Source organism: Athalia rosae, chromosome 2 (assembly GCF_917208135.1).
Source record: "Athalia rosae chromosome 2, iyAthRosa1.1, whole genome shotgun sequence".
NCBI classification, from domain to species: domain Eukaryota; kingdom Metazoa; phylum Arthropoda; class Insecta; order Hymenoptera; family Athaliidae; genus Athalia; species Athalia rosae.
The window spans coordinates 22,534,763-22,561,279 of record NC_064027.1 but is presented as its reverse complement, the minus strand read 5'-3'; the positions used below and the strand labels follow the sequence as shown (position 1 = coordinate 22,561,279).

The following is a 26,517-nucleotide window of genomic DNA, read 5'->3' as shown; positions in this document are numbered from 1 at the left end:
TCGCTAGTGCTGCCAAATCCTTCTGGAGGATAACCGAACATCCGAAGGGTGGCGGTACCATAGGGGTTTATTATTTCGTTGAGTATTAATCGTTTCTCGGTCTGTTCGTGTGAGCTACATTTCAAATGTTGAATCGTCGTCGCCCGATATTCCCAACCAACGTCGTGAGTTTGATCCAAAGTAGTTGACTAGTTGCAGGTTCCAAGAATAGCTTTGAGCAGCACCACTGCAGCACCGTGAACCACGAGTCTAGAGCCTCGGCGACGGGCGACCCGCGACCGCTCCCACCATCAGCTCCGCTCTGTTCACGGTGGGCATAAAGAATTTTCCCAAGTTTATCAATTCTGTATAATTGGTGTACAAGATCAAAAAGGTGTAACCCGATAACGAGGGAGTTATTGAAGAAGAAAGTATCAATACACAATAACCCGGATGGGGGTGAAAAAAACGATTTTTGATTGTGAAGTGAAGTGAACCGTGTGTATGCCTGTGCTAGTGATAGAAATTTCAACTTGTCAACAGTTTAATAAAATAGTAGAATAAATTAAATAAAATAATAATGTCCATAGAGACTCGATCAAGTTCGGCTCTTTTCAAGAGAGCCGAACAATTAAAACGTTGGGAAACATCGGAAACAAACCGTGAACCACCTCGGCCTAGGCAAATTGATCGGAAAATTAAATTTTCGGCCGAATGTGTCTATTTAGCGGCATGTGCAGCTGGCGACAAGGAAGATGTTGTGCGTTTATTGCAAAAAGGTGCAGACATCAACACCGGGAATGTTGACGGGTTGACAGCCCTACACCAGGTAATATCGGATCTCATTTCTTTTTTATGAATGATTATCGTTCCTTCAGAAGAATTAATTTTTGAGAACTTGTTATAATATGCTATTTAACTGTCGGAACTAGGCTGTATTTGATCATTGCAATTAGATTTTAGAAGTAGAACGAAGATCCTCGGTATATATATCCGTGTGCAGCAAGAATCAAGATGGCGGCCCATATTCCACTCCAGCTGTGGACTAAATTTTGTACAACGTTGTGATTAGTCAATGGATTCGATTTGATTCCACGGATATCTTCTCCTGGCCGATCGAATATTCTTCAAAAAAACGACTGTGGAATCAAAAAATTTCATCTTTAGAGATCGCTGCCTGCAGCAAAAATCCTCCGCTTCGCTCGCTCCTGTTTACATGTATGTCGTCGTCGTCGTGTCGTTGGCTCATTTAACATGTTGCTGTTTCTTTAGCAGAGTCAGACGTGATCGTAAATGCGTCAGCCTTCCTTATTAGTCTAAAACCATATCACATAATGTGTATACTAGCTGTAACGTAAATTTCACACGTGCTAGTGATGGGTATAATAATCATCATTTTCCTTTTGATTCAAAAATCACACTTTTCGAGATTTATAGTCATAAGCTCTAACGCAATCCCGCTAGGTATTTCGCGAAATGAGAGTACGCGCTAGTACATCGAGTTAGTCTGATTCTGGACACTGTAATAAGTGCACGACAATCACGCCACATTTTTTTCATGTATCTGACTTGAATTAAAGTATATATGATCTATTTCTTCGTTTACCTGATACATGCCTAATTCGATGTATGGTACACTCGGTGAGATAAAATCTGGCGTAAAGCATCATTACCGGATGTATAATTAAAATAGATCCAATGGTCTCAGGATTCGACTCCCTAAAATGGAACTTTAGTTACCATAACACAATTTGTCGTGTTTTTTTTTTAATTTCTTAATAATTTTTTTTTTCTCTGTCTAATTTTTTGTCCATAAAGTTATTTTTATCAGGATTCCAACTATTTCCAAAATCACCTCATCTTTATCAGCCCCGAAAACTGGTCATAAGTTTATATGTACTCTACAATATTCTTATCGAATAATCGCTATTAGGCTCGCTAATAGGTATACAAGCTTCCCACCTATTGATGAAAATTCGCTCACGCTAAAATCGCCGCGTCAAATACATCACGAACAAATAAAACTCCGAATTTTATTTCTTTCATAAATGATGGAAAAATAAAATTTGACAATAAAATGATAGCCCTGATAAGGAAGCCACTATGAGAGAACTGCAAGTTGCATTTGCAGACAGACTCGTGTTGACTGATAGAAGAAAGGCGAGGGATCACGTGGTTCTGATTACATGAAAGTGAAGTTGAAGACAGACAAGCTGCTTCTGGTCCTGCTGATGACGTTAATACTTTGAGAGTTTCTTCTCTAAAGACGCACTCGCCTTTTGTCTGGTCCAAAGTGAATGCCTAGAAGTCTGCACTTGTCACTGTCGTCGTGAAAAAGTACTACCCTTATATTCGATAATCACTCGTGCCACTTGAATGTAGACCGCACGATTTTTGACGGAAAGTTTTATATTTTCCAACTTCGGAGTTTTCAAATTAACTTCTAAATATTAATTTCAAGTTTGATCGTTATCTCTGAAAATTTTCCTACGAAAAAAACCTTCGTGAAGTCGGTTCCTCAATTTTCAAAGTGGATGTTCCAATGTCTAGAGTGACCCAGTTTTTATGAAATTGAATTCTGCAGAGTATGCGGATCGATAGTTTCCAAAAGTGCAATAATTTAAATACCAATATTGAGAGTAGGCATTTTGTAGTACGTTATGTTATAAATGTGCAGGCTGACGCATAGTTCGAAGGCACGTCAAACTGATAATGACTCAGCCCAAGAGTACGTTAGCCGTTATCTCTTCTCCAGTTTTCCCAGATCAGCTCAAAGGTTTTCCTGCGAAATTGCTCATTTTGGAGTGAGAAGATATAGCGTACACGAGTGAGAGGGAAACAGAGAAGAAATAAGAAGAAGAACTGAATATCCGTCGAATACTCTCTGCTACCACGCTAGAATTGTAAATGTTAAAAAAGAGCAGAAAAAAAAAGATAAGAAAAATCTACAACAAAACAGAACACCGTATTCTGAAACCTTAGAGATTTCCGTCATGCTGTACGGGTGCATACCGTGACGTAATCGTCGGCTTAGGCTGACTTTTTTTTTGCCACACAACAAAGTCATCTTGAAGTGGTTATTTCGTAATCGTAGCGTTATTCGCGTTTTTAGAGTGTAACAAATGCGATTTTCTCATCTTGAAATTGTTGCGGCAGAAACTCAATGTTAAAATTTTTTTCGTTTTCTTCATTCTTTTATCGCTGCAAAATTTTATGTAGCCAACCAATAACCACGCGTCAATTATATCGCTTCTTCTAACAATGCATTGCCGTGTCAAATGCAAAGTAATCAGCGTCTAGAAAAATTAAACACGCTCAAATTTTAAAACGTTCGTTCGATGCCGAAGTAGGCCTTGACCAATATCTCGACACTTTTCCCCCATTATGCCATGGACAATTTTTTGTCTTTCTTTTTTAACGTAGAAATCCACATAAAAAACGCATAAGTGCCGCTTTGGCCCCGCTTGAAGTGCCTTAAGATCGTCCGAATTCCACACTCTTCCTAACTTGGAATGTTTTTTCTTTGATCTACACAACCTGTGAGTCGTGATTGTAGTTTTGCCAATTGTTAAAATATTACAGAACGGAATGTCGCGTACGCCAAGACGCCACGCCACGTGCCGTGTTATGCACAATATACGCCCCTCCAAAGCTCTCGATTAACACCTATTTCTTGGCCCCAAGAACGATACACTTCAAAAGCTGGAATCTCAGTGAAAAATTCGCTCAAAATATCAAAATAGAGAATTTCAAAGTTTGAAGATTCCACTTTGAAATGATTTTGAAAAAATTATTCTCATTATCAGACATCCATAGGCGAACTTGTGAATTTCGAAACGTAGGCAAGCGGAATTGACCTAAGGAAGATCAATCCTATAGCTAAAAGTGCTCAGATGAAAACGCAAATCTTGTGAAAAAACTAAATTCTGATTGTTTTCCCCCACTATAACTCTTCACCCCAGTAAATACAATCTTCTCGTCAGATGATCGATGTTACAAAAAATATTATGCAACTGCTACCAATGATAGTAACTTGGTGTATTTGCAGCAGAAATCCAAGCGGGCGTTTCATGTGCGAACAAGTCTAAAGCTTTTCCTTTTACCAGCTTTTTCGTTGTTGAAATGTAATTTTTTTCGTACTTTATACCATGAAAGCTGCATCTATAATCCTACTACACATACCAGACCTGAGGAAAAGGTTAAAACGAGAATGAAACTCACTGCCGTCGAGATTTTCGTTTGGCAAGTTGACAGAAATGGCGGTAAAATACGTATACACAACGCACAGCGGCGGTCGAATCGTCCCGGTTGTATTTTGCAAGAATTTACCATGTGCTGATGTGCCGTACTTTTGTACTTAGTTAGCACACGAAGTATAGTTAGTTCAGGAGCAATATCACCCCTCTTTTATAAATTTGCAATAACAACAAAAAAAAATTGGGTAATCTTTTTTCTATACAGATTGACGGTTTATTTGAGACAGTGAAGTGTAGTATACCTACGTTAGGTGATTCTTAAGTTGTAATCTGGATTGTCTTATACTCGTCTACTTCATCTATTTCTTTTTTTTTGCTGTTGCAAACTCTTGCGAAGTTGCCAATTGGCATCATATCCTGGCGCTTGGACCGATACTAGAACCGAATCTATACCCAATAATCATGTGCCTTCGTATAGAAATTAGCTTTGCGTGATGGTAATTTCCGCATTTTAGATTCACCAATTAGATGATATCTTGCACGTATACGATCATTGACGTTCAAAGGTGTCATTAAAAAGAACTTGCAATTCCATTTCACGAAAAAATTATTATTAGTACAATGGCTCCCGCGCAATGAATGTCAAAGTCATTATACGTGTTTGCCTCTCCTTTTTTCTATGCGCATTCATTCGTGGTGACTTTTATTTTGCAAAAACTATGGGTAAAATTCCATTAATTTGATAAATTGTGCATAAATAATGGATGTAAAGAAAATAATGACAATAATAATGATGTATTCGTACGTAAAAACGTGACACAGAAAGTATATAGGTATGTATTTATATGCATGTGTAACATTTTAAACTTGCGCAACTCTGCGTACTACTGCTTCTGCTGCAGTGACGTCAAGCCTTCGATTTCAAATCGGTACGCGTTCGTTTGTTACGAAATCTAGTACGCTACAGAGAAAAAGTGTAAAAAAAAACTATATAAAAAATGACGCGCAAAATCGAAGCAACTACACATACGGTCCCTATTGAGATTTCGTCAGGTAGACGATATTGATGAATGTGATCTAGGCGTGCAAACGAAAAAATGATGAGAGAAAATCTGACTATGTGGCGTTTGTCAAAATTTAAACTATCGACATTTGCGTGTGCTTGTCAGCTCCACGAACTTCACTATATTCCTCGAGGGATGAAAAATTATTTATTCATCACACGGTATGATTCGGGGGAGTATCTCTTATCGGTGTGGATGAGAAAAAAATAGTTGACTTAATAAATAGAAAAATACTGGAAAGTTCACCTGCAGCATTCAATTATGTAGCGAGTGGAGAATAAAAGTATACATATAGTATAATAAATTCTACTACGCGAGGTTAGCTTGCGGTAAGTTTGTAGACCGGAACGAGTTGAACCAAGTTCGCTGGCTTCGAAGAAGCTGGTAATAATTGTCTTGAGCCGTGCAGGTACCCTGCAAGCCGTGAAAATTATCTTACACAGCTAGCTTAGTTTAACACCGTTGAAAAAACCCTTTAGGGCTTTCTATTTTTCACTGTCTCGAATTGTAGCAATGGCGAATGTTCAATATCGGATCAGAGCCGAAGAGTCAGAAGATAGCGAATAAAATGTACTCAATATAAACAATTTGAGTTCCTTGACTCAAATTCGAATTTGGTTAATATCACGAATAGTGAAACGCTCTCATAACTCATGCAAAGTTAAGTCCGGTATTAACGAGTTCGTTCGTTTGTGAAAAACTACCCCATCATGTATCATAGGGCAAATTAACGATTTGGTCATTTGTGATAAAGTGCAACACCCGAAATCACATTATAGACAGCACTTTAGGTTTCTGACTTCGCTCTTCAATTTTGTCGCGTTGTTTTAAGCAGAGAATTTTGGCTCGTTCATAAATAAGTTCGTATAGTCGAATGATGACCGTGGTGTTAAATATAGAAGTTTAGAATGTATATGAAACTTGGAAGCTTTGAACTATGGTCTGTACCGCGTCCCATATACATTTAAATCAAGAGTTATCCATAATAAACATGTCGATTGGAGACGTAGAAAAACAAAAGGGCTGCCAAAACTAATTCACTAATTTGAAAATGGTTTAGATCCCCCAAACCCTCGCCCATAAGTATCGCTGACTGAAGGTAGACCGCCAGCGACAAAATCAAATTTTTGCTGATTTCTCGATTTACCAACATGGCAAAATTGGTCTGTCGAGCTACCATAATTTGCTAGAGTAATAAGTCCTATAAGGCTAGGGCTGTCCTCCTAATCTTTGCAGTCACATATGCGTTTGAGGCCTTTAAATATAACGTGAAGTCTGTACCGTTTGGTTGATGTTAACCAAACTAAATCCGCTGAGATGGACATCAGGGCAATTTCTGACCGGCGTTCGTTCTAGACGAACGGATAGCAGCAATCCGAGTAGCTCAAAGCTATTTAAGAACGTATACGACATTTGACCAATAGGCCGAGCAATAGGCTAATACAATCTACATGATTTATACATAGACCAAGAGTGATTTGTATGTTTAAAGTACACAAATATGGTTTAAATTAATTTCGCGCTATTTTATACTGTATTATATAATGCAAATAAGCGACAAAAACTTTGATTCTTCTTGGGTTGATTTATTTGGGAGATAGACAAAGCTCGTGTATTTGATCGACGGCTTGCTGGGATACGAAAGTACAAGAGTCTCTTGAAGCTGGTTATTTTCCTATTCTTTGCCCAACAGTCAAGAAAAGAAGAGAATAGAGGAAACGTTAAGTACTCGAAATGAGGCACATAGCACGATGCGTGTGATAATTACGTGAAACACGCGTGGGAGCGTTGACATCACGCATTTAGAAACTAGGTAGAAAAGCAGCGGAGTTTAGTCGCGTAATAGAGACGCAGTACAGACTTATGCTAAGCCAGAAACACACGATTTATGATATACCTACTTACGTCACGAATTTTTTACATCTTATAGAAAATTCCATTGAAAAAATTTTTATCTTGCCGAAATTTGACGATTCATGTAATATATGTTGCGTGCATTCTCTGCAACGACCAGTCTGTTACAGCTGGCATTCCGATGCGGTGAAATTCGATTGTTCTCTTATCGATCGATAGATTAGCACAAGGTTCGTTATACCCTCCACATGTTGCGATACTTAATACAATGGCCATTAAAATTTCTGAGTAATCCAAATATTTACTAACAATGAGCAAACTTGAAACGTACGTCCACTGATGGAAATTGAATCAACCGTTGTACGTCTAGCGAATTTAATCTGACCCTATTTTCGACAATCTGGAATAGTTTTCCTCCAAATTATGCAAAACTCGCATTGAAGTTTATTAAGTTTCTTAAAGCAGAAATGAGTTGGGCAGATTGTCGATTAGGATGGAGAATATTTCCGATAACATGTTTACTATTCTAGGGAGCTAGGGCATTGGCTCAACTATAAACGAGTAGGTGTAGATAGGCATTCGTGTTTTTGCAAAAATAGAATTCAGGCGTAAATCACCCATCAGTCCCTATTAATAGTCTCTTCTTTTTCATACTATTTCTGTATCGAACACTGCAGATATTACAGGCATAGGAAAGACTAAAGCGGTCACTTCCGTAATCAGAATTTTCCACTGCTCGATTATAATAAAACTATTTATGGTTGACTTACTTTTGGTTTTGGGAGCCAGTCATATAACACTATATGTATGTACGTTCACATATAACTTGTAGTTACATGCATAGACTTGAAGAATAATCATGTTATATGCCCTGGCATTAGATTAGGTCTTTAATAGTCTGACAAATGTACTAACTTGGCGGAAAATCTCAATTATTTTCTCGATCTTTACATTTTTAATTTTTAAAATATTACGTTTTATCGTAGTAGGTATCTTGTCGGATGATATTACCAAAGGATGTAATCTCAGATGCAATGCTATGATAAGCATAGTATATCTGCAATTTGAAAATACTCGTTGACATGCCAAAATCTAGTGTCTTTGATTAGAGTCACAGAGCCCACCAGTCTCATATTTTACATATCTTGGCTCTTGTGTAATTTTTCATTAATTTCTGTTAATCTTGTTATTTCTGTTTGAAGTATTTCATGTTTTTCGAAGTATGTGCAAGAAGTGCGTAGACAAAGCTTGCAGATCCGATTCTATAGTCTCAGACCTCAAATATACTGAATATTGTTGCAGGCTTGCATAGGCGATGACTTGGATATGGTGGAATTTTTGGTGGAGCAGGGGGCGGATATCAATCGTGGAGATAATGAAGGCTGGACGCCTCTCCACGCTACAGCCTCCTGCGGATTCATATCAATTGCCAAGTATACCTTTTAACACTTAGCTGTGTTTTATTACCTATTCTCACATTATTGAGATGAAGATATGTGATAAACTGTCGACTCTTCATTAACAAAAATCAAACATGAATAACGACCAACCATCCCTTTCAGATACTTGATAGAACAAGGATGTAACCTTGGAGCTGTAAACAACGACGGCCAGTTGGCCCTTGATATCGCGGAAAGCGACGAAATGGAAGACATGCTTCAAAAATTCATCAATGAAGCTGGTACGTCTCGGAACAATATTCTCTACGTGTTCTTAGTTACCATGTTTAACTTCTCGTATTACGAGATTGCGTATTTATGAAGTATAATCGGTGAAAGATCTTGAGAAATAATTTTTTTAACTGCCATTTGATTTAACCACAGGCATAGATTGCAATCAAGCAAGGAGTGAAGAAGAAAGATTAATGATGAATGATGCGCGAGCTTGGCGTGGCGGTGCCCCAGGCAAAGATACTATACATCCTAGAACTGGGGCTACGGCCCTCCATGTTGCTGCTGCCAAAGGATATCTTAGAGTAATCAAGTAAGACCTTTGCTATTATTATATATTTCGGTTAGCCTTGTCGCAGCAGATCGCACAATGTTTATATTATGTTGAATTCGCAAAAACTCAATATGTTTGAATCTCTGGAGAGCTGCTGGTTCAGATTTTATTTCTTCCGTTTTAGCACCCTTCTACAAGCTTGCTGTGACGTAAATGCTCAAGATTTTGATGGTTGGACTCCTCTGCACGGAGCTGCGCACTGGGGTCAACTAGAAGCTTGTAAAATTCTTGTGGAAAATTACTGTGATATGGATATAAAAAATTATTCTGTGAGTGTAAATATCTGTTTTGTATTTTCGCTGCTACTTCCAACGGGTTGGTTTTGTTTCTTCTTGTATTTAGTAAGTAATGAACGAATCAGATTTTTTTAATCATAGTTTAATTGTCTGTTAAAGGGACAAACAGCGTTTGACGTTGCGGATCCAGACATTGTGAAGGAGTTGGAAGAATTGAGGATAAAACAACAAATACTATTGAAGGATCATCCACAGTTGATACAAAAAGCTTCTGTACCTTCAAAAAAACGGTATTCAGCAGCACTTAATCTATCTTGTCACTGTGTGAGAGTTGTTAAACTTATAAAATCAAGTTTTATCTATCTTTACATTGCACAAAATTTTTCAGTGTATCTACCAACAACGAAAATGTGGTAGCGGCACCCGAGGATTCAGACATCTTTGAAGAAGAAACTCCGAACAAGGTCAAGAAAGTTGAACTGGAAATTCAATCTGATAAAGAAGACTCAAGTTCTACTACAAACAGTGATGTTGGTCAGTTGATGTCTTTTTATTTTCACATACCGTCTACCCTCTCACATGTCTTAAATTTGGATGTCACCTACCCAATACTGCAGTTGAAAAGTGTCGCTTACCATTTTCGTTTAAACTGGTAAAAGAATCTAGACCCAGTTTCATACCGAATCATTTTTGGTCTATAGTTCAAAATTTGCTTTCAACTGAATTCAGTTCCCTAATAGTAATTGGGATTCCTTTTCAAAAATGCTGCGCGGAAAGAAGGTGAGGTCGAAACGGACATGGATGCGAGTGAGGGTGAGGGTGATGGTGATTCTGAGACTAGCTCTGACACCCACTCCTCAACCCATTCCGATCACTCTAACAGATCCGTCCAATCCAACCACTCTGCATGTTTGACAGATGACGGTGAGTCCATCAGTCACTGTGAAACCAATACGTTCTTAGCGGAAAACCGTTGTATTCTCAATCCTTAAAAATACGCGCATGCTGTATATACATCCTGGTTTTTTAAATTCTCCACCTTATATTTATTTGATTTTTTTTTTTACTTTATCAAAGTATCAAATAAAGCGCCTTGCATCATCCAAGGTTACGATAACTTTTGGTACAATTTTGTAGGCCATAATGATCATGTGAATAATTTATTAACTGCCCTCTTTACAATGATTCAAAAAAAAAAAATTGTTTCAATACCTGTCATTCTTATTTGCTGGCGCAAGTATTGCTTGCCTTTCATTACGATCTAATGTACCTCATCATTTCTATAAGCTGACTGTTCAATGCTTATTTACAAATGTTATTCTTTGATTGGGTTTCACAGAGACAGTATGTGTCGCATGAATGTGGTATAACCTACTCCTTTGATATTGTTGATCATTTTTTGCTGTTAATATTGTAAAGTCTGGACATGATTATAGAGAAAAAAAATAGAGCGAACAGGGATGAAACTGCATCACGGCTTCCGTCAACACCAGCGGAAACTAACCAAGTTCCTAATCAGGTGAGATTTTCTACAGTACTTTTCTATGAATTGTTCATGATTAATCATATTTCAACTGTGAATGATTGAATATCAAAAGGTTCGGAGTTATTGTACTTGGAATAAAATTTGTTTATTTAAAAAAAAATAGGCTCCAATAATGCCACCCAAACAACAGACTGAAAACAACGAAGATGGATCCATTCCATCCTGGCGACGTTCGGGTTCCTTCAGGAGTAGAAATACAGAAATTGAGTCTACAAACTCGATATCTACCAGTGAGTAATGATTAGCTTTTTATCAACTGGCAATGTCTCTTTATTTTTTGGCGAAATTTATTCATACTCTCGTCGACTTTGTTTATTTTTCTAATACCAATTGTCCTCGTTATTTACATCTGCAGGGATAGAAGACAAAGAGAAGTCATCTTCGAAGTCTCCAAGTTCGCCTAACAAAATCGCCCCAGAGTCAGAAGTGGTACTTAGAAGAACGCGAAGCTTTGAAGCTGATGAGAAGTAAGTGGCAGTTTTCTTAATCCTTTTCGATACTGATTTCGAATCTATTTTCATTAGACAAAGTTCTTTTCTTTGCTGATTTTTGACCTTGATTCCTAATATTTTTTTTTACATTCCACAACTGTACCGGCATGACAATCGCCGAGCTATAACTTGACTGTTTTCGAATTGTCAAATTAAGTATATTGATTGTAAACTATCTCAGAATTTTTCTCATGCTACCATTTTCCTAGCGTTTTTTTTTCTATTAATGTAACCTCGCATCATAGCTACACACCAATAATTAGTGACTATTCGTCTGTGAAGACTGAATTTATTAATTGTTTACCATATAACATCGCAGCTGATATTAACCAAAACACGGCACCAGCAGTAATAATTATTCTGAAATCGCAAAGTGGTGAATAATCTATCTATGTGATTAACAAAATACCTACCTGCCAAAATAAAAATTGGTGGACTTACGTTACTCCAGATCTCTAATTTTCGTGACTTGACTTCAGATTATTTTAAAGCCTATTTTGCATGTATCCGCAAGGAATATTACGTATTTTCATTTATTGAGGTCTGAAGTTATGAAAGTTACGCACCTCATTACGAGTCTGAAAACTATGCAGTGCTTTATGTACTATGAAATTCATATAGTATACTATAGGTGTGCATGGTGTGGTGCATGTTATGCAGGTTCTATGAGCGGTACAAGGCACTGCAAGCTCGCATCAAGGCATCCTCTTGCCCCACTCTCGATTGTTGCAATCCAGCTTCTCCTACTCACAGCAATACTGTGACAACTTGTTCTGCGTCCGTACGCAAAACTCAGAGGTATACATGCGCTTGATCCAATTTCGTTGTAGTTCTTTTTTCCATTTCTTTTTAATGTTACATTATTTAATGCGCCATCGATTCTTATCACCCTATCATAGCTGCGTAATCGTTTTGCCCTAACACTCCTGAATGGAAATATTAACAATCTGATATGAAATATTTCCTGTATGTTCGCTTTCCATATCACATTGCTTCATATTTAACAAAATATTGAAATTTTTTCACTGTTAGCAAAAATATACAGTGCTTTTGTATGAAAGGTCCTAACAGGAGAATCAGTGAGTTGGGGTGAGAACATTGTTGGCCGTTTAATTGTAAGTACCATGAACTGTTCTTCTCTACTTTCGGTCCAGGAACCTGAGCCTTCCTAGTTCTGTTATAAAGGTTCTTACCCTCTACATGTTATTCGAATGGCCAATAATGTTTTCACTTAACTCATTGATTCTCCTATGACAACTATCCACGCAAAAGCAAGTATAACAAGATATACAAAGCAAATATAGAATTTGTATTTATAAAAACTTTCGTTAAAACTTCGAGCTAATATATTCGACGTCATTAAGTTCGAAGGACAATTAATAGATAACGGTTGCCGAGTTTGCTTTAATTGATGTATATTTTTTTGTGTTTCTCCTATTCCAAAACATAGGAGAAGAGATGTTAAATTGAACTTGGAACTCACAAGGGATCTTGGAACAAGGGTTCAAACAGGGTCAATGACCTCCCCGACATCACCACCTAGCAAAGCTACAACACCTGTGTCTAACGCAACATTGGCTACGACTGTGACACCAACAACAAGTCCAGTTCCGGCGAACCAAATACGCAGGTGTGTATATTGTGTAATATTAAGTTGGGTAATGGATGTGAAAAATTAGCAATATTGCGATAGGACTTTGTCGACTCATCTTTGATGGATAATTTTGTCTACATAATTTATGTGGTTCTTATAGGATATTTATATAAGGGGGAGAATAATTTTCAAGTCTACAAATTAGTTTGCTGTATGCACATAAACAAATAATACGTTGATCTTCAATCTTGGGAAGAGAAATTGTTTTATGTAATCTTAACCGTTGCGTGATATGACCAAGTCTCCCAAATGGTGGTTTGTTTTGTATGATGTAACGTTGTTTGGTGTCACCTACTAGCAAGCAACAAGCGGACCGCACACCATCAAGTTTATCTTCTAATACGACAACAGCTACACCTGTAACCCCGACTACACCTGGTGGAAGCAAACTCAGTCCAGGAAATATCTTCAAAAATTTCTTCAAGTGCGTAGACAGTAACGACTTGGATCCAGAATTGAATATTTTCGACTATGTATCGTGATTGTGCTCATTATTTGTTTTGACTGAAATTCGCATGTTGTTTCAATGATTTTTATTACCCATTTCAGTTTTAATGAGTTTCCTTTAGATCAGCACATATCTAATTAAGCTTATTCTTCGTATTTTATGAATCATATTAACTATCGGACGCTGTTATGTATGATTTTGTATTTTGCATTGAAATATCCATGCCCAGAACAGGTTTTCAACTTATCGATTTCGTTGCAGTGTTTTTTTTTCTTTTCATTTTTCAGTGTATTGCAGTTGACGATTCTCAATTTTATTTAATAGCTTGATTGAAATTTTTCAGTGAATTTATTTTTTATTTGCTTATAAATTATGATCAAATTACTTACTAAAGATGTATTTTATTTCTGCGCAGATCGTTCGTGCCACCCGTTCGTGATGAGGAGAGTGAAACTCAAAGAAAAGCACACGCTAAGAGGGTTCGAGAGACAAGGCGTTCAACTCAGGGCGTGACGTTAGATGAAATCAAAAGTGCGGAGCAGCTAGTGAAAAAGAAGCAGCAGTTGAACAACGAGTCGTCATCACCTGTAACAGCACCCTCATCACAGGTAGAATTTCCTCCTCTTCACTTCACTAACAAATATTACAAAAACACAAGGAATTTTATCTCCCGCTATCAAACATCTCACTCTATTGAAACCATTCTCGATTCTTCGGAGGATGAGTTTCAGGATGCCTTTTCTGATTTAAACGATGAACATTCAGGTGTCAGAGAGTTGTTGGAGGACACTTATCCTCATGTCATAGAAAAAGTGGAATCTAGTAGAAGTCTTAGAGAATTGGATAATAAGTCAAATTGGGGTTTTCAAAATTCCAAGAAAATAAAAAGCAATGCGAAAAGACTGGTACAGGCTAAGATAGGGGAGCAAATTTTAGGAAACGGCAAACCTTGCGTGATAGTTAATCGGATGATAGGATTATTTATAGCTCTTGCTATACCTCATGTTGTCTTCCAAACGAATTAAAAATAAATGTGTCATATATGCAATATACACATAGGCTGTTAATAGGGAAATATTATAGAGATAAAAAGGTGCTGATAATATCATTCGTCTGAATGAACTGAATCTGAGTTGGATGTCTTTGATTCGTGATGAGTGTTTCACAAATCAATGATTAAATTACTTTTAACCATATTTTTTTTCTCTTAACTTGATATGCTTCCATTTTGAACCAAAACTACGTTCAAATCCCCACACAGCTTGAACTTTAACAGTATCATGTTGTGACTAATTCTATAAAATCGCGGTACCGGTTAGATAATGAATCCATTCATTTTTTATTTATGATAAGGAATTACACACTCTATCGGTTAGCTCTGTAAACGTGTGAAGTGTAACACTTCTAGTTGAAAAATAGAATACAATTGTTAGCAATTAAATGATTCCGCATCAGTATTACTTGCTTGTTGTTATCAGTTACAAGAAAATTCCGAATCAAAAATAGTAGAGATACAATTATACATGGTAATTCTAAGATTCCCCCAACGATAAATTTTTTTTGTATCACTATTGAACATTAACTAACAAATGATTCATGTATGAGAAAAAACGATAATGCAAAAGTTTATAAACAAAAACAGAAAATATAGAAAGAACTTGATATGTATGTAGTTTTTATTCTATTGCCATTTAACCTTGTAGAACTTTCCTTTTGTTTTAGTTGAAAAAAAAACTTTATCTGTGAACGTTCTTTCATACATATTTCCTGATGCTGTCCCAATTTGTTTTTGTTTTTTTTTCTTTATCGTATTTTTCGTTAACTATAGTTGATTAAATCTTTTGAAACAATTTCAAATTATATAAAATTTCGGTCACTATCTTGTCAAGTTATCAATGAAAAAAACAATGTAATGTAGAAGTTGACATCTTTCGAGGCATTTCCAAATTTGCTGCTTTCTTTGAAGTGTCGTGTAAACCGATTTGCGTAGAAAATATGTAAGATATCGGTGGATTCATAGAAAACAATATTTTTCTTCAAGAATATTGTCTTTTTTACACATTTTCCAAGACAAAACCAACTTCAGATTTCTCTCGTTCGACTTTTCATAATGATTTTATATTATTCGCGAGTAAATAATTATCCATATTCCGTCATCATAAATTTTATTTGATGCTGTTCGACTAATGACCTATACATTGCTTCTTTTTTTTTTAATAATTATGTATATTTGTTGTGGTTTATCTTGTGAGTAATGCACAAACTCCTAATTTTTCCTTGAATATAATCACCGGGGTATGAATATCTAATTTACCCAAAAGTCATACCCTGTCATTCTGACACAATTCTTTCAATTTAAAAGAATTAAATTTCATCTAATTTAAACCCAAGTAGAAATAATTTCTATTTGAGGGCCCTAAAAGGATATTTAGTTTGCATTCGAAAAGTTTCCTGCAACTACAGTTCCCGTTTAGAACTCTCAAATACCTTGAAACAAGCCATTAAATCAAAATCATCGTTCATAATTCACATATTTTTTTTAATAAACTCAGCCTGCAGCTTCTGTCAGCAACTCCACCTCAATCACAGCTACGATAACAACAGCTACTCCTACTACAGTGTCGGCAAACAAACCCTCCGAGGAAACTAATTTGCCTGAGAGACGGCCCTCTTGGAGGCTCAGGGTAGATAATGGAAGCAAGGTGTGTGATCCAGATATTAATTTTCATGTAGAATCTGTCGTACAACGACACCACACAAATTTGTGTTCATGGGTATTTCGCACTCTGGGATGGAACTATAACTGATATATATCATAAATTCGGCAAATTATTTGCATGTGAATGTTGCTCAAGATTAGAGCATACAGATGATAATGTCCAAGCCTGTAGTAAGGGTAATAACGTCAGGGAAAGAAAAAGTTTAGTTAGTAATTCCAATTACAAATAAATGTATTGTGAATATCGATAGAATTGAGATAGTCCAATGAAATTTCACAACATGAACACTTATTAGCAAGTTGTGATGTGCGGCAATAAAAGCTAAAAAATATATAGGTACTTCATGCCACAATGCTTAACGGGTTCCTCGCATCAGTAGTTTGAAGTTTCGTAGAATTTTCATATACATATCTAAACTTCTTCATTCTTCATATTTTGAGGATCGTTTTACATATCAATTTACATACATGATGATGATCCCATTTCATAGCAAATGATTGTATGTAAATTTGCAGAATCTATTCATTCCTTACCTTCGATAACTCTGTGGTTGTTTGTTTTTTTCTTTTTGTTTTGTTTTGTTTTTTTTTAAGTGAATAATTGATACTGATAATTGTTAGCAACTATAGGTTTAATCGTTTTCCTCCCTACTTCCACTTACTACGACTGTAGATCATCTACATATACATATTTCTAAGAACTCACGTCATATCAGCGACGTATTTCTAATCCATATTATAACACTATGTCTGCCCTGTTTTTTCAAAGGTTTTCAACATACATATTTTCTTCTTCCAACTACCCTGGAACATTTTATATTATGTCGTAGAACGTGTAAAAATTTGTATCACACTTACGTCATAAATTTAAGCTGATAATTATGTCAGTATAAAAAATATTCACGTATTTGTCGATTACAATCTTACATCTAAATTTCTATCAACCTATTGACGAGAATTTTGTTTTGCATTTTGATACAAGTACGAGCTAAGCAAAATTACGAATATACGATTAAACTTTTGATGATAAATGAATGTTCGTATACTGTAGATGTTTGCTAGAAACATTACCCAACAACAGGTTACTATTTATACTCTTATGTAGATTAGAATTTAGAAGACAAAAGAAATTACATTGCATTGATCGAAGTATAGGTACATAGTCTTATTGTAGTTTTAAAGATGCTCTTGTGGTTGTTAGAAACTGTCTGTTTTGGTAGTTATTTGTATGACAACAGATGTTATTACGTACACGTTTTTTAGGCCTCTGCATGATTTGGATTTTGGGACAGATTGTTATTACTAATATATTCTAGTTGATGTATGCTGTTGTCTTCGTCTGTTGCTTTTCTATTCCAACATTGAATTTCAATAAACGTCGACATCATTCTGTAATTTTTTTTTTCACCTACGTGCCTACTGCAAACATAATTATGGACGTTTTTGGTGAACCAAATTAAATTTATTGCATGGGATATGAATTGTACATAATGGCTAGCACATTGGCCTTATCAGAATTATCTGTTGTGAACACCTAACCAGCATCAAGTTGCTCACTGTCAAATTAGCCGGACACTCTCAAATGCGACACAGTATGTTAATTCCTACTATCATAAAATTATTATTATTCCTCTTTTCTTGAACATCTTGATGTAATATTTTCCACTATAATTTTTATTTATCGCATGACTTCTACTTTGTACTCTATGGAATATCTTTAGGAGTATATTAAATAAAATGGAATAAAATATTGAATGACTTTATTTGATCCATATTCGGAGGTGCAAGTTTTCAATTGCGGTGGGAGATCGGTTTTGCCTCAGTTACATTGGAATGAAATCCTCAGTTCCAGCTTGAAGATGCAAATAATAGAACAACCACTGATACTACAACTGCATATATCAGGAGGCCTTCTGGCGGAACTGGAGTTCCGAGACCAAGTTCAGCGCCCGTAGAAACTATTACAGCCAGTTCCGCCGATACTACAATCACCTTACCTTTAAGACGACCTCTCAAACCCCCAGAAGATAAAGGTTCGTGATTGACAAGTGATGATATTTCATCTCGATGCTCTGATATTAGTGGAACTTTAAAACAATTCATCATCTGTACTTAGCTCATTTTATTTCTGTTTTCACAGAACAAGACAAGGAAAACGACAGTAGAAATGCGCAAGCGACTCAAGCTGTGATTCAAAGAAGACGTAGGCCCAAGAGAAGATCCACAGGAGTTGTCCACGTGGATATGGATGTTAGTAATTTTTTTTCAAACCTCACAATCATTAGGTAACCCCCTCCTGTAATATTTGTTTTCGTTTCCGTATATAAACCAAAGCTTGATGAAATCGGTATTAATATCTGAGCATTGATGTTACTGTATTTAAGGTGAATGTTTATATTGGGTCATGTCCAAAGTAGTCCAGGAGATTTCTGTTGACTTCGTAAATCACTATTCTCATTTGACGTCAGAGTAAATATTCTATTTATAATAATCATGTGACCATTACAGATTTAGAATAGCACGAATTTCAGGATAATGTTAAGCCTGTAAGACCAACTTTCATTATTGCTAAATCAATAATCCTAAAATTCTTTGTTTTACTTTAGGAAATTGACCCAGATAGGCAGGACACATCTGCCAGCGGAGACTATGACGATTCCAAGGTTAACCATAATGAGGTGAGTATCTTTTCATAAGATCAACTTGAACTCAGTAGAGATACATAAACGTTTTCTATCTTCTATCTTTATACCTCCGTTGATAATAGGATTTTATACACAAAAATGTTGGGTCAGGATTTTAGTTAGACCATGAATTACATTTAAGAAAAAATCGGTTTGTTTGAAAAATGAAATGAATTAGAATATAGTCGAGTTCTTACTCAACTAGGCGACATTTGTCACAGCTGCTAATAGTGAACCACAGCGGGCCGCTAATGATAAGTTTGCTGTTGAAGCTTTCAAAGTATTGGCAGACACAAAGTCTCACTTTCGAGGTGGGACAAGTATATGGAACAGGCTAGTTAATGCCACAAAACCTCGGGATGTTCACACTCCGCTAGAAATTTGTGATATTTTTGGGCCACTTCTCAGCAGATTAACCCGATTCTTACATACTGTGTTAAAAATAGACTGGGAACTCTGCATTCAACTGAAACGGCGCATCAAGGATATCCTAAATCATTCAAATTGCTAGTTAATTGATAAGTGCTGACTGGTTGAAAACATTTTTTTTTTTTATTGCACTTTCGATTATTACTAGAAAAGAAAAATGAGTGAAGACGCAATTTTTGATTAGTTGATTTTATATAACACCTAAACAGCTGTGCGTGCACTTGACGTTTGTAGAAGGTCCCTAGTGAACGTCACTTTCCAGTAAAATATTTTGCAAGTATGGGAAATAAAAACATCTAAAAATATTGTCATGACGGCACGAGTAAACAAAGGAACTTTCACAGAGAGTGAGAAATTACAAAATCATGTTGCTAAAGATAGAGTTAAGCTCGGAATTAAGTTGAATCTACATAAAACAAGTTATATTTACATCGTATCGTTAGCACAATTCTGCCATGCTCAATGTTTTGCTATACTAATAATCCAGCTCTAGTTAGTAAATCGTTTGAGAACCCGATGGTTCATAAATGTTATCAAGCTTGAGTTCACATGAACAACCTATCGATTATTTTATTATTTCCTGGTAATCTGGTTTTTAGCATAAAAGTTTAAGCAAGCAAATATTGAACACTGATTCTATAAATAATCAGAGCTCTAAAGAACTCTAGACTGAGGATAAATCTTAGGACCTTGGAAGCAAAAATTGTGAACTGATTTCACTCCCCTTGACATCACAGCTATTTTTTCTACCGTATCCTTCAGTAGTAGAGAACCATGAATTGTCACACAATGGAATAGAAAAATAATGCTACGTTTTCATTTCCAAAATGCTTAATCCATTTGAAAATAACGTTAAATACTGGCTCACGTATTTTTAAAAAACATCCTTCCCACATTTTGTCTAGAAACAGTCTAAAAATAATCCCTCTGACATTTGAAGAGTCATGATCCTTTGACATTTGCTCCAAAACTGATGTTCATTGCCCCGTTAAGTGCATTGACACTGATCACACTGAATTCATTGGTTTTTATCGATGAATAGCTCCTGGAGCCAATTATTGTTACCTGAAAACCTGTTAAAAATGTTACCTCATCAACTAGTGGATCAATTTTTTGGGTTGATGGGTATTAGACTGTTATGGTCATAGCGACAATGTATACCTTATAGTACCCAGCTTTAGTTTGTGTGAGTTCTACGTATGCTCTATAAATAGATACAGGAGGCAACGCGATGTAGCGAACAGCTTGATGACTACTGTTGGCTGCTGCTTGCCGCCAGTCAAACATTTGCTGTCAGTAATAATTGTCTTCTCTCTGTCAATTGGTCAAGAGATATTTATTTATTATAAAGTGAGAAAGTAGTTTTTGTAATTACATCATACATCTATGGAACTCACAATATTTTCCTTAGTGCTAGAGGGTAGCATTGTCTAGTATTTAAGAAATTGAAAGATTAAGCAAACCACAAATAAAAAGTAAAATGTCTTCGTATAGAAAACGGACTCAATCGAAACCGACTACAGCTGCAGGCTTGCGAGCTCAAGCATCCGCTAATGGCAATTCGATTTTTGGAAATCGACCGACTAGTTTTACAGGCCTGTTTGGTGGAAACAACAACAGTTATTCCGCGTTGCTAGGGTTCAATTCATCCAATTGTTATAGTACGCCATCGTTTCTTAATAAAACTACAAAAAACAGTGTCCCCAGTTCTTTTCTAAAGAATTCATACTCAAACTCTACCAACAGTTTAAATTACACTAATCCATACACAACTTATGGCGGAACGACATCTGGATACGGTGGAGTAACTCTGCCCTCACACTCAACTGTTAATTCTCTGAATCTCGCTGCTCCTTTATCAACTTATAACTATTCCCAAGCTCGAACTCCTATTCACAGAGCTAGTAGCTTTAACCGAACAAAAGCTAGTCCAAGTTCAAACTTTGGCTCGAGGAGCTCAAGCCTGCAGAGCTTGGCTGCATCTGAAGGTTACATTGTGAGAGTTTAATGAATATCACCTTCATTCTATCAACACATTTTTCACCAATATATACTGATGTCGAGCTTTTCTTTTACAGAGTGGGAACGAACGCTCTGGACGTTCCAGCAGGCTTGGTTCGGTTTCATCGGTAACATCTGATACGCAAAATCCCCCTACCCGAACAAAACTTTCAGCTTCTGAGAATGGAGAGCTTGACTACAAGAAACTTTATGAAGAATCACAAGTTGAAAATGAAAGGCTCAAAGAAAAACTTCGCCAGTCTGATGAACAACTCAAAGAAGCCCAAAGCCTGTTGGACAAGGCACAAAATGTTCAAACTAAAAATTCTCTTTCGGAGGCCGAAAAGAGAGAGAGGAGGGCTATGGAAAGAAAACTTTCAGAAATGGAAGAGGAATTGAAGGTAAGATTCGTTATTTACTTGAGTCCTCTCTTCTACTATTCAATAAACCTTTATTGAGCTTTGACTAGAATAACAGTTGCTCAAATTTTTATATGCAATATTGATGCAAACTTTTTGGTTTTTGTTTTCTCCTTTTGTCGTATAATTATTTTGAAACTGGACTGGATTCAAATTATTTCTATTTTTATTCCCACAAGGAATTTTTCTATCGAGTATCTGTATCTCTCAAGTAAAACCATTCTGTGTTTACACATATGTACTCGGTATGAGACGATTCTGATCTTATTGTTAGGAATCGTTTAGTCTGGTCTAGGCGAAACGCTAGACACAAAAATCTCGTTTATAATGCTTCTACCATAATTAGTTAGAATGCACGTTGAGGTTTCCAATTCTGTTTTGTTTTTTTCTTATTTTTGTAACCGTGGTGGGTGAGTGCAACAGCAGAAATCCTATTTATTTGGACATTGAAATATAGTCTTCAATATTCCAGGCTTCGGCGCATTGCTTTTTTCTTTTTCATAGTTTGCCACCAGTTGGGCGCATCCTATGTCTTTATCTACTTTATATGCTTAATTTTCTTTTGCTTTGACAGTAAATAATTTTTGTCTATACATTCTTTTTTTCATCGTATTTAGATGCTGAATTTTGAAGAACGCTTTCATTTAATAAATAATCATGAAGATGTTTCATAATAATATGATGAAAATAATCACAACAAAGTTAAATTTATGTCTAATATATTTCATACATTATGGTTTGGTTCTATGGAGTTTGGAAAAACGGAGAATTTGGGCTAACCATTTCACTGTTTACAGCAATTACAAAAGCTCAAAGCTGAAAATGAGAGATTGAAAGCCGAAAATCGGGCACTTACCCGCGTCGTATCCAAACTCACCAATACTACTAAATAGGTAAAGGAAATAATGACAGCCTCTGCGTTTAACAATCTACACAAACATTTCATTTATTATGTTTATGAATAAATATTAATTAATTTCATTTAATTATCGTGATATGGTTCGCAAACGTCACAACTGAATACGGAAGTGCTGCACTTACTTACATTCGCTCAAGCTTCAAGAGACGGTTTACAAAATTCTATATCTAATTTTTCATTCACGACTTTTTGACTGGTGAGATCTTGTTACAGCTTCTTATCAATGTTGAGAAAAAAAAAATGTATTCAATTTTTGACCACATTTCGCTATCACAAGGATAATGAAATTAGGTGTCTTATCTAATTTCTTTCTAAAAACAGTTGGTTTTCTCATGTCAGTTCTTTTTATTCAAATATCACTTTTCGTTCTCACAACCCTAGTAAGTTTGTCCTGCAGAAATGATATTTAGTTCAGTAAAAATTTGTACTTGTTCAAAATCACTGTAGCAGCGCATGTTTAGAAGTATCATTATTATTTGTTACCAAAATTGAGATTTGAATTGCGCCTGCTTCCATTTATGTTTGTTTGTCACTTTTTTTCATTTTCTGAAATATACTTTCATATACTTCCATTACATTTTGTTTTGTACTGCTTGCTCTTTTGATTTCAATTCTTTATAATGCATGGGGTGCCAATTACACCGAACGGAAAATCTGCTGTGGATGTGTAGCAATAAGTATAACTTTGTTCAACATGCTTTGTACTTACAGTGTGAAATTTTTGTCCATCTCTATTATTGAAATTATCTGCCTCAAAGTTGCTACGAATTGTTTTAATTTCTAATTTTAATTATTCAATGATTCATTGCATTGATCAATATGACCAAACATAATTGAGATTATTTGATCTCTTGCAAGGGATTGGGCTTAGAAATTGGTATCATCGTGCAAAGACACTTTCAAATAATACTCAGGGAAAAATGTTTAAACTGAATGAAAGTATAAATTCACAGTAGTTTCTTTCATAGGATAGATTTGAAAGACCAGATTCAGATGTTTCTCAAGAGAAAGAATGAACTATTTCCTATCTGTCGTAGCTGCACATGTCACTTTGGTATTTCTGTTAGTGTTTGTCTGAAATTTGGTGATGGTTACACACTAGTTATTTTCAAATAGAGTTTATGAAACATCATAGACTTTTGTTGGGAAAGCGCCGCTCTGCGGACTTTATATGGTAATTTAATGACAATAGTTTTTTATCTCAAATTCACCATTGATTTCGGATACTTTATTAGCCTATTCTGATATTCATTCTGTAATGGTTTAAAAAAACGGCAGAAGGACGGTCCATGTGGTATTTGCATAGTTCCTATGTGCCTTATTGTCGAAAACATAATGTTTGCCTGATAACATTTATTTATTTTTTTAATATATTTTCAGATGATGGAGTATATGAAATGCGAAAATCAGAGGCTAAAAGACGAAAACGGTGCCTTGATTAGGGTGATCAGTAAGCTGTCCAAGTAATATTTTACATCAAAAAACAAACATAACTGTTCATTGTAATTTGTATTATTGTATTATTAATTATTATTTCAACTATACAGCATTATTGTGGTCTACTCTATCGTAATATATATGGATTGATATTTGTGTTAGTAATTTAATTTATTAGAACAGAATCAGTTACTCTTGTCGCTCTGCCTTACTAAAAATAGAAAGGAGAAATGAAAAAAAAATGAGGTAACTTTTCTGTTCCTCTGACTGTGAATATTTTAATTCGTTATCATTCTTTTTTTTGATAAACTACTCGACAAACAGTTTTACTAAAGATGACGCAGCGATTCTGAAAATTATTTTAGCTATCTGAAAATACAGCTGGTCGTGTTATAATGATATTTCTTCTAATATATCTTGTTCTAAATTAAATTTTTCTCTTTCGGATTCACTAACTTTTTTAAATATATATACGATACTTCTTGGCATACACACCGCTGATGTTCTTACAAAATCCTTGATAACAATCAAGGAAGCCAAACGTTTGATTATTGAAACATTTTTTAGGTGTAGCATCTACATCTTCACATACTGCCAATACGGTATTTCTATGATTATACAACCAACTTTCTGCCTGTGTGAGATACTAATATTGACAACAAAAGATTTTATATATGTATACAAAAGACGGCTTACTGGTCAAGCCAAATAACGAACATACATATGATTGTATATATTATCACTGACGAAATTCTAGATTTTGATTCAAGCTAAAAATTCATTAAACAGTTGGCAGAGAAAAACATTTTTATTACATAATTGTGGGAACAAAGCTTGTAAAGTAGTCTGAAAAGTTTATTGACGACAAAGCCTTCTTAACGTAAGAATTTGAAATGATCGCTCATTGTTTTAGAATTATTAAGACTCTGAAATAACTTTTGAACTATAAACATTCACAAGGATAAAGTTTTGCGTTCATAACAAAATGATTGAAATCTACTGCCGTTTTTTATTCACGAATCTACCGATCAGGTCACAGACATAATCTTGGTGGAACAAGATTTATTCAATTTCAAATGAAAAAATGAAATACACTGCTGTTCAAATATTTTTAGTGTCATTGTTATAAACAATTGTAAAAATGAAAACAAAAACCAAAATTATTAAACGAGTGTAGTTGTTTGTGATGAAATTTTGTTATGTAATAACATAAATAATGTAGTATAACTAATAAGGAAGACTAATAAAGTCGAATTACTCCGTTGTATTGTATTATAGTGATTACATACCTACTATGTGCTTATTGTACTATATTATCTTGTTTTAAAGTATTCAGGCTGAGGTGCGTCATGCATTCCTTGTAGATTCGAAGCAGCGAACCTCGAGCTTTTAACTGTATAGCTTTCATAAGAAAAAATAATGATATGGTCTACTCTACGCACTCATATTGCCTACGTACCTTTATGAAATTCTCATGATATATTTAAACATCGTATGAATTTTTTCACTCGCTAAGCGGATCGTTACTGTAATTACCTAATCAACTAAACCGACAAATGCTTTGTAAGCTACCGATGCTCACGTCACTTGTAGATATCGACGTTATTATCCCCCCTACCCTCTGAATATTTTTGTTTCTGACAAGCACAGTGATTAATAGTATTTAGTATAAAAATTTTAATGCCGATTTTATTGGTACATTTATTTATTTTATCGTGACCGGTCACTGACCTTAAATGTAAACTTTCATCATGATTTTGAGTTCAATCGGACAAGATAATATAAGTTAACGATGAGGCATTTGCTATGCAATGCACTATTGATATATTGAACAGTGGAAATCGTCAAAAAATGACTCAAAGTATTCTCATTTCATAACGCACTGATAACTGATTAGCCTACCATCTAGTTTAGGGTATGGATCGTTGTGCTTATTTAGAAACTGAATTAGGACAATTAAAAATTGCAATTCTATAGAGATACGTATGAATTATGTTTGCGATTTTCACCTGACTCTTGTAATTCTAGCACACATTAACATATCCCCGAAAAAGTGTTTGTGGATGAAAGTACTCTATAATTTGTTTCGTTTCATGACTACCAATAATAATTATTAAAATATATTATCATACAAATAACTATGTTTTGCAAGGGACATTTATTAATAGCTGCGCAGGGAGACTGATATTTCTAGTCTCCATTTTCATTGTACCACAAATATTTATTTCCTGATGAACGATTTCTTTTTTTTCCTACTTGTTCATTATGCAATCAAAATTTGGACGTGTGTTTTTCTATTACCGATGTTTTTAACGTGATACCACTCAAATATATTGCAAAAGAGAAATGTATGTTGTTTAATTATATTATATTGTAAACAACTCTGTCATTGACATCCTCGTAACCCTTATCATCATAATTTGGGTACGCTCAACAT

The 26,517-nt window shown here is 35.4% G+C and overlaps 1 protein-coding gene and 1 long non-coding RNA gene across 9 annotated transcripts; both read left to right on the top strand.

Annotated features, from left to right (window-relative positions):
• The first annotated feature begins 56 nt into the window (after window positions 1-56).
• Window positions 57-26,444, top strand: LOC105689361 (protein phosphatase 1 regulatory subunit 12A). 8 transcript variants are annotated; one of them, XM_048650217.1, is made up of 22 exons: window positions 64-808; window positions 8,396-8,526; window positions 8,656-8,774; window positions 8,917-9,076; window positions 9,222-9,366; window positions 9,493-9,623; window positions 9,722-9,867; window positions 10,114-10,257; window positions 10,770-10,852; window positions 10,983-11,109; window positions 11,235-11,346; window positions 12,031-12,168; window positions 12,821-13,000; window positions 13,323-13,448; window positions 13,888-14,080; window positions 16,025-16,174; window positions 18,038-18,224; window positions 18,332-18,441; window positions 18,798-18,869; window positions 21,383-21,706; window positions 22,522-22,617; window positions 24,024-26,444. In XM_048650217.1, the coding sequence occupies exons 1-21, from the start codon at window positions 560-562 to the stop codon at window positions 22,615-22,617; spliced, it is 3,123 nt and encodes a 1,040-aa protein (XP_048506174.1). In that variant the 5' UTR covers window positions 64-559; the 3' UTR covers window positions 24,024-26,444. The 8 variants fall into 8 exon arrangements, with proteins under 8 accessions (XP_048506175.1, XP_012261747.2, XP_048506174.1 ...); XM_012406318.2 differs by having other exon boundaries at window positions 10,111-10,257; XM_012406324.3 differs by lacking the exon at window positions 16,025-16,174 and having other exon boundaries at window positions 63-808; window positions 10,111-10,257.
• On the top strand, window positions 20,567-21,191 carry LOC125499923. The gene is made up of 3 exons (XR_007276965.1): window positions 20,567-20,654; window positions 20,799-20,965; window positions 21,051-21,191. It is a non-coding gene; the product is annotated as an uncharacterized LOC125499923 (long non-coding RNA).
• Window positions 26,445-26,517: the final 73 nt, after the last annotated feature.

Bases quoted from the DNA above. Each gene is read 5' to 3' on its own strand.
- LOC105689361 (XM_012406318.2), top strand. From the start codon at position 560: ATGTCCATAGAGACTCGATCAAGTTCGGCTCTTTTCAAGAGAGCCGAA. The intron at 9,077-9,221 runs GTAAGACCTTTG...CTTCCGTTTTAG, and splicing joins GGATATCTTAGAGTAATCAA to CACCCTTCTACAAGCTTGCT. The intron at 16,175-18,037 runs GTGTGTGATCCA...TGAAATCCTCAG, and splicing joins GGGTAGATAATGGAAGCAAG to TTCCAGCTTGAAGATGCAAA.